At 48.9% G+C, this 9034-nt stretch overlaps 1 protein-coding gene across 1 annotated transcript in view; it reads right to left on the reverse strand.

Moving 5' to 3' along the window:
* LOC144170839 (thialysine N-epsilon-acetyltransferase-like) overlaps nucleotides 1–7204 on the reverse strand; it is a 21404-nt gene extending 14200 nt beyond the window's left edge. Inside the window, exons 1-2 of the mRNA XM_077700856.1 lie at nucleotides 6979–7204; nucleotides 1697–1745 (exon numbers count right to left, since the gene is read on the reverse strand). Of these exons, the coding sequence (XP_077556982.1) occupies nucleotides 1697–1745; nucleotides 6979–7053 (124 nt within the window). The 5' untranslated portion in view covers nucleotides 7054–7204. The remainder of the gene's footprint in view (nucleotides 1–1696; nucleotides 1746–6978) is intronic.
* Nucleotides 7205–9034: the final 1830 nt, after the last annotated feature.

Below are 9034 nucleotides of genomic sequence, written 5' to 3' on the forward strand. Positions count from 1 at the left end.
CGAGTATGGCGTCGTGGTCAACGTAGCCGAACGCCTTCTTGAGATCCACCGCCAGGATGGCTTTGACTTGTGCCGAACTCGGTTCTGCCGTTACTTCCTCATGGAGGGCAAGGAATGCATCTTGTGTCGATAAATGTTGCCTGAAACCTATCATGTTAAATGGAATTATGTTCATCTCTTCAAGGTGGTTTTGGAGTCGCTGGAGTACCATTCGTTCCATAAGTTTACCTACGTTTAATGTGAGCGTTATTGGTCGCTAGTTGCTGACGGCTATTTTCTTTCCTGGCTTAGGGATGAATACCATCTTGCCTTCTTTCCATGTTATATGGAGAGGCTGCCTGCCTGTCCACACATCGTTCATGTTTTGGAGGAGGAGTTGGCCATCTTCTTCCCCTAGATTCCTGAGACACGTGATCATGTCCGGTCCCGGTGCCTTGTTGCCAGTGCATTTACTGATTGCTGAGTTTAATTCTGCCAGGGTGAACTCGTCATCGAGGAGGGGATTCGCTGGACCGACATATGCTTGATACTCAGGTTGAACCCGAGGGGCTACGTAAGTTTCCTTACGTAGCCCTGAAAGGTTGACGGCCGATGGAAAACGCCACCAGGGGGCTGCGCAGCCCACACCCGCTTCACATGGACTACTGCTTTGCACCGCCCTGGCTTTGGACCTCCCTGTAGCAGCGCTCTATAATTAGTATCATCGTGTTCGCTAAGTCATCAGCTTCACCCTGATACCCGCCACAAAGGCCTTGGACCATTTCGCACCTCGCCGGACCCACCTGAAGTTTCAAGCGCTGGGCGTCTCTGCTAACTAGTCTTATCTAGGCTTCCTTTATTCCCTGGTCTTTTATTGCTCCTAAAACGGCTGCGGTGAACACGGAATCAAGCGCTTTCTCGTAATCGATAAATGCCATGTAAAGGGGTTTAGTGTACTCTGCGGATTTTTTTATCCCTTGGTTGACGACATGGATGACATGGATGTGATGCATGGTTGAGCACCCGTTCCTAAACCCAACCTGCTCTCTGGGCTGATGGGAATCCAGGCTGTCGCCTATGCGGCTAACTACGACTTTGGTATACATGCCGATATACGGCTCCCGAATTTGTTCCTCCCTTGGGAACGATATGCACTGTAACTGTGATAGCTTCGTGCACTGGCGCAGGCTTTGACACGTATGGAGTTGTGATAGCGGCGAGCACCGCTGCCCCGTATTTGCTGTATACATATGGTCCTCCGCCTTTCTTTTCCTTTCGCGTAACGAAAGCGACGAAGAGAATAATTTTTCCTTATCTCGACGGGGAATTTCAAATCTGATCCTCTCGGACACGCTTGCGTGTATGCCCCGCTCTATAGGAATAGCCAAATGTGTAATCTTAAAAATGGCCCAATACTCAACAGCAGATGCGATATTCAAAGTCAAGTTTTCACAGCTATTCGTATTCAATTGAGCCGCGCACCCATACAATCATTTTTTGGGAAGTTTGAAATGAGGTCTGCAGTGACGACTCAAACGGGAGGTGATGGTGCGGTACGAACCACAGCGTTGTTTAGGGTTGGTCATAAAATTGATTTGAGGTGAGGTCATAGATGACCTGTGTGCCTCTGAACGCCCGCCTGATCGTTTGGCAGTCATTTCGCCCACATGGGAACAGGATTCACTTCGACCGAAAACAATGATCACGCGAAACTTACATGAAGCTATGGCGTCCGCATCCCTGTATGCAATGTCCGGACGGTCTCCCTGCAGGAAAGGAAAAGGCAAAAAATTAAAGGAAAAAGGCAAAAAACTAAAGGCCCTCGTGTAGGCTTCGGTAGGTTGAAAATGAGTTGAATTGGGGGAAACATCATGGGGACGGGACAGAACCGGTGCTGGGTATGAACATCAAGGGCTGGGAAAAAAATAATAAAAGATCCAAGGGTGGACTCTTAGTTACACCAAATCATTGCGCAAAAACGGGGAGACATGGACGAAGTGAGGACGGACACACAAAGCGCAATATTTCTGCGCAATTATTTGGTGTAATTATAGAGTACCAACGCGCCCGGGATGCTACCCTTGTCTGGATCCTTAGGAACGCGTTAGCATTGCATTCCTAAAGGTTCACGCGTGGGAGAGAGAGAGAGAAAACTTTATTATGAACAGATGGGTTAAGGAGACGGGGTGGCCACCAGGCTGGTGGCGACTAAAGCAGCTCGTTCAACCAAGAGCTCCTGGGTGGCCAGGTCGGAGCTGCCCAGCGCCTCCTCCCACTGCTCGCTGCTGGTGATTGGGGGGAAAGGGTCTTGAGGGCATTCCCACATGCAATGGGTGAGTGATGCATACGCACCACAAAGGGGACATTCGGGAGAGGGGAATTCTGACGGGCGAATGTGGTGGAGAAGGGATCTCGTTGGGAAGGCTCCCGTTTGAAGGAGTCTCCATGTTCGCACTTTATGTTGTGGAAGGGATGTATGGGATGGTGGGTAGATACGACGGGAGAGACGGTAGTGCTCTGTAATATCGTTAAAAGTGATCAGTTTGTCTCTGGTGGACCTGGCGCCGTGGTGGGGAAAGGGGCTCATGCCGGCCCGGTGTGTAAGCTCTCGGGCCGCCATGTGTGCCGCCTCATTCCCCTGTAGCCCTGCATGGGCAGGGGCCCAGACGAGTTCCACAGAGATAGTGGGCGGATTTTGTTGGAGAATTTGGAGCTCATCCGAGGAGATATTGCCTCGTGCAAAATTTAGAATGGCCAGTTTCGAATCTGATATTATGATTCTAGGTTGTGGCCGACAAGTAAGAGCCAGAGCGATTGCCATCTCTTCCGCCTTAGCTGGTGAATCAGTGCGGATGGTGATTGCATTAACTGGGGGGGAGTGTGGGTGGTTGATAACTGCCACCGCGTAAGCATTTCGGTGCCTGTATTCTGCGGCATCTGCGTAGACGATATCGGGCCGGATGGGTAGCTGTCGGGCGAGGGCTCGAGCCCTTGAGAGTCGTCGTGGTGCGTTGTAAACCGGATGCATATGCCTGGGCAGAGGCCGAACGATAAGATGCTCTCGGACATCTGTCGGGATGGAACATTCCTCCTGCACCAGGTCTGAGACAGGGATATTCTGCGCCTTAAGTATTTCTCGACCTGGTGGTGAGCGCTCTAGGCGTTCCCGCTGTGAGGAGAGGTGCGCCTCGATGAGCTCCTCAGCAGTATTGTAGACCCCAAGATTATTAAGCCGGGCAGTGGAAGCATGCTGAGGTAGCTGCAGAGCCGCCCTATATGCTTTCCGAATGAGGCAGTTGATTTTAGTTAGCTCCGTTTTGCTAGCGCGAATGTAGGGCAAGGTATAGACGAGCCTACTAATGAAAAATGCCTGTACGAGGCTGAGTCTGTCTTTCTCGCCCAGACCTCGATTTCGATTGGACACCCTTCTGATGAGTGCTATCAGCTGGTCTACTTGGGCACTTAATTGCCTTATGAGTTCCGAATTGGTTCGATTCTGCTGAATAATGAGGCCTAACACCTTGAGTTTTGGTACCTGAGGAACGGGGTGACCTTGTACCAGAATTTCGAACTTAGAGGTTGCAGAGGCTGTCTTTTTGGGAGGGAGAATGAGAAGCTCTGATTTCGTGGGAGAGCACACGAGGCCTGCCTCAGTTGAGACCACGTCTGCGCCAGCCTGAAGGGTGCTTTCGATGTGCGCGTCGCTACCCCCCGTGACCCAGAGCGTAATGTCGTCAGCATACAAACTAAAACGGAGATTTGGAATCTGTTTCAATTCGTGTTCGTGTGCTAGGCGAAGGAGAGCCAGATTGAAGAGGAGGGGTGAAATAACGGCTCCTTGAGGAGTGCCTCTGTTTGCTGGATTAAATGGACCATCTTCATTGTGACCAATCCGTATTGTTGCGGTACGCGCCGTCAAAAATGCTTTGACGTAGTTATACGTTCTGTGTCCAAGATTAATAGATGCCAGGCCAGTAAGGATAGCAACGTGTGTCACTGTGTCGAAGGCCTTTTTTAGGTCTAAGGCCAGCAGTGCTGTAGTGTCTACCTTGCTAGTCGGCTGGATGACCTCGTTCGATAACTGCAGCAAGATATCTTGAGTGGACAGTTTTGGGCGAAACCCTACCATTTCACACGGCAGCGCATTGGTTTGGTTTATATGTTGAGTAATGCGAGGTGTTTGGTCAAGCGATGAGGATCGGGCCGAAGCGAGAGCTTTTGCTCCGGCTCCAGAAGTCCGCCACTCGGTGTTCCTCACCGCGTACCAGCCGTGCTTGGCGTTCTTCCTCGGCCTCACACTGGTCCCTTTTGTTCGCTTGGCTGCGACATTGGCTGCATGTCGCTCCTTTGATTCTTCAGCAGTCTCACTCACCATCGTTCCCATTCCCTCCTCTTTTGCCACCTACCGGGTCCTACACCTGCTTCACACTCCATCTTACACCACGCATCAACGGGCACAAAGGGCATCTCGAAGCGTTCAAACGGGTCCAAGCGATTGGGGTTTCAGGTGACGTAGGCCGAGGCGGCTGTAACAGCGACGGGAGGCATATGAAAAGATGCCAACGCACATTTCCATATGCGAAGTACATTTCGGCGAAACCCCGCCTGTTATTTGGCGTAGAGTTCTTGGAAGATTTAAGGTCGCAACCAAACACCACCACGAAAACGAAAAACACGTCTGCTGCAATTTGTCTACACACGAAATATACATGGCCGGAATTCTTGCACAACTACCAGCACTGGGGGAACGTTTCATAGATATCAACAATGTTTAAAAAGAAGAATATCTTTGGCCCATTTACAGCAAAATGCAAGCGCATAAGCAAGGCGAGCAGTATGCCTTCAATTAAAAATACGCATTTGTTTGGTTTTTAGAATTACTACCGCCGGTTGTAGGTTCTAAAAGAAGTATATACAAAGAGGCGATGTAACGGCAAAAAAGAAAGATAAAAGGATGGGCTGACACAAACTGGCACAACGAGACACTGCTGAGAGAACCGAGCTCCGGTGTCCTTGTATTTTTTTAAATTGCGGTACTATGCCCTTTGGCATAGTTTAGAAAGTCCTATAGATACAGGTTCGCACCAGTTTCTCGGAGAAAGTCCAGAAGAGAGAGCGGTAGTGGGGCGACCACAGCCATCGCTATAGAGATCGGGGGTCTGTCTCCCAGGATGCAGGCCTGTGCCACGAAGGTGTCGTGATCTCGCTGCAGTCAGGGAAGGGCACGTCCATAAGAGGTAATTCGTGTCAGCGTCTTCGGCAGGAGCCGTACAGAAGGGGCAGTTGTTGGCAAACGGGGCATAATATCGCGGTGGCCACGCCCGAGTTACCGCAAGACAGAGGGCCACCCCAACTCTAAGTCTACGCAGCAAGACCTCCTCTAGCGAGCGAGTCTACTGGGAAGGTCTGCTCTCCACTGTGGGATCATGAGAGCGCCTGTGGCACGACGCTGACGTTCCTTTGGTTGGACAAATTGTTCATGTGGGTCAGTTGTTAGCAAGGATAGCGATCACGGAAAAGACGTAAGGTGACAGGAACTATCCGCCGCAATGTCTCCAACACGCTTCGACGCGTTTCGAATCGATGCCGGGGCATGAAGGAGAAAGATCTCATTCGACTGGTTCAAGCTTACCCTCACCAAGAGTGACACGGAACCGCAAGCAAAGCTTTCAAGCGAGTATATATATATATATATATATATATATATATATATATATATATATATATATATATATATATATATATATATATATGAAAGTGCCTTCAGAATATTGGCTCTTGCCTGGACGATCTGTACAGGAAGCTAGTAGTGAAAGTAACAATTAGTTTCGAAGCTTCATTCGCACGCAAGACCTCTACCCTAGTGCTTTCTTGAGTTCTGCGTACCTGTTGGTCGGCTTGCCTTTCTTCTTGAATAATGACCACATGGCTCGGCACTTCCAATACACTCTACATTCGACCTTTTTGTCGATGATGTATGGGCAACCATCAAGGCAGAGCTGTGGATTCCCATGGGCGGTAGTTGTCAATTTCCATTTTTTACGCCGCTCTGAATATCGTTATATAACTTATATAAATCGAATATCGTCATATAACTTATATAAATGCCAGTATCAGCGAACTCATCAATGCTTATCCATCTTGAAAAAAAAACAAATCAGCAGTTTCTTAAGCATTACAAGTGGTCCATCCGAAATATCAAAACAAACAGGATGAAATAAAAGTGCGAAAAAAATATCAATCTGATTTATTTCTGTCCGTGCACCCTGAAGACTCTATTCTATTGTGTGCAACCAATTTCGATAAAAAGCCCTCGACGAAACGTCCTTCTACCAAACGGCATTCGATGAAACGGCTTCTATGAAGTGGCGTTAGATGCAACGGCGTTCGGTGAATTGTCTGCATCCCGCTTACCGCAGCTATCCGACGCTCACCCACGGGCTTAAAAAACATCGTGCACGAATACGTAATGTTTTACAAATGCACACAAACGTTCACAACGGGCTAGCTTGCTTATTTTAGAAAATGTGACTACTGTACTGAAATTAATACAGAAAACTCGCACTTTCTAGACAGCTAGAGTCATCTAGTGAAAACTATACCCAAAATGTGTTTATTTCTATTTTTATTTCAGATGATATATTCCTGAAAGAACCAAACTGTACCATTAAGAACATGTCTATTTATTGGTAAACATTTTCGTGCTCGTACACGATGCTTTTCTAAACCCGTGGGTCATGAAGTCCCACGGGAATGCGACCGGGCGAGTCCCCCTCGAACCAACAGCAAAAAAGAGATTGCCATGCGCCTCCCACAGAAGCTGCGCTGACCATTCGCACGCTCTCCATCGAGTAAACAATTGGGGCTTCACGCCTGCCGGAAAACCCCCGATTGGCGAGTTCTTTTGTTTTTTTCTTTCGGTGCGCTGCAAAATAGCGTTATTTTGAAGACCCCGCACGTTACAGCAAAGGAATGCACAATGCTCGTATACTGCCTCACCATAATTTCGGCGATCCTCTCACAGTCGTCGATCTGCGCTGTGCGAACCGCGGCGTACTCTATTTCGTGCAGCATAGCGACCACGTCTCGGAGCTGCGACGGGATCAACCTAGCGCAGCCAGCGCAGCGTCCTTTGGAACGAGACGGCTTGATGGACAGATAAAACCACGAAACCGACGAAATCGAGATACACCAACACAGCGGCACGCTTTGGGAATGGATAAGGCCCCTGAAGCGACTTTATTTTGCGGGCTTGAGGAACGCAGCGCAGTGTACGCCATCTGGCGATAGAGTCGCGAGGCGTTCCATTTCTCGGAATGCAGCTGCTCTTCGAGTTCGGTGATAACGCTGCGCCGATAAGGGAGGTACCCGTATTTTACGCAGGAAAATAAGCGCACGGCCACCCTCCACCCCCGCCTTGGAACGCTAGACAAAACCGTGGTGTCTGAGCTCAAACCACTACAGCGACTGCCCGCCGCCGTAAATTTGCGCCACGTCTATCTTTATGGTCACTTATTTTTGGCAAGTAGGAAATATATGTTATGCTTTCAGGAACACTGGTTAGTATTAGGTCTAATGTGCTTTCACAGTCTTTGGTTTACGCGGGTTGGCTTGGTGACAACTTGAGCTAGGTTGAAATTTAGACAAACATTAACAAATTCACTCGTCTCACTGTGTAGTCCTCCGTTAACAGTTAGATTAGGTCAGTCAAGTCAATATTCGGGAAATTAAAGTTGCCAAACAAGATAATATGGGCATTAGGGTACTTTGTATAAAGTTAATTTAGCACAGAATTAAGCTTGCCGGGGATTCCTCTGTGGGGGTCTGTAGCACACGCCAATTAAAACTGATTGTAGTACAGCTTGATATTTTATCCATATTATCTCCAAGTCGGACGCAAGATTCACCAAAGTTGCTGGTAGGTCCTGGCTAACAGCAATGTGCACCCCTCCTCCCATCCTGCCATCCCGGTCCTTACGGAAGATCTGAAAATTTGGCAAGTCAGCCAGAACTTCCTGATCATTTACGTCACTATTAACCCATGTTTCCGTTAATAAAAGCAAGTTGCTACTGGATGATAAAGCAACGAGTAGAGACGATTTCGCGTTTTGAAATGAAACTGCGAATTCTTAGGGTACGTGTAGTAGTAGTTCGTAAGTCTGCTGAAAATAAAGCCGGCAAAATCAAAATTAACACCTAAATAATTAAGCCCGCATTATAAAATTGTATGATAATTTTGAAGTGAATTATATTAATTAAAACGAGTAAAAAATGCTTCTCTGAGAAGATGCACCTGGCGGAGGTTTCGTATGCAAAACAAAGCAAAATGGCTTACTCCATGTCCGGCGCTCGGCATGGAGGAAAGAAAAACTCCCACCTCCCCTCGCGGGAACCCCTGTGTAGATGCGACGCATAGGCGGAGCGGCGAAGGGACCGCGTTTTATAGCGCGCATAACGTTGAGGGGACTGCGTAAGCCGGTCCCAGTCGATGACGACGTTGGCGTACTTGTAAAGCGGCGTGGACTCTATAGTTCATCTCACAACCTAGCTGCAGCACTGTGGAGGCTACATTGTTATCAATAGTGCGCCCACTGAGGGCGCCTAATCCGCCGTGAAGGGGGTCCTGAAAGGACACTCCCTTCTCCCCTCTCGGCAAGTGGCACCCCACGGCCCCGGCGCTTTTTGTCGCTTCCTTCGCGGTGAGTTAGGCGCCCTGAGGGGGACAACAATGTAGCCTCCACACTGCTGCAGCTAGGTTGTGAGATGAACTATAGGTGTTTGAGCCAAGCGTGGATGTTGCTTCGCCGGAAAACGGCACACCGGTTATATGCGCAGCGTGCCCGAAGTAGAGGAAACCGCGGAAGAGAGAGTACTGCACATGCGCCGGCCCCAGCGCGTCTGCCACGGCTATGACGCAACGTGCCGCAGCTGTGACTCAACGTGCCGCGGCTATGACGCAACACAATCCAACACAATCCACTTTAATCCAATCCAATCCAAATCCAATCCAATGCAAGTCAAGCCAAGCCAATCCAATTCAATCCAATCCAATCGA

The sequence above is a fragment of the Haemaphysalis longicornis genome, unplaced genomic scaffold (assembly GCF_048455015.1).
Source record: "Haemaphysalis longicornis isolate Haplotype H1 unplaced genomic scaffold, Haemaphysalis longicornis Haplotype H1 scaffold_2, whole genome shotgun sequence".
NCBI lineage: Eukaryota > Metazoa > Arthropoda > Arachnida > Ixodida > Ixodidae > Haemaphysalis > Haemaphysalis longicornis.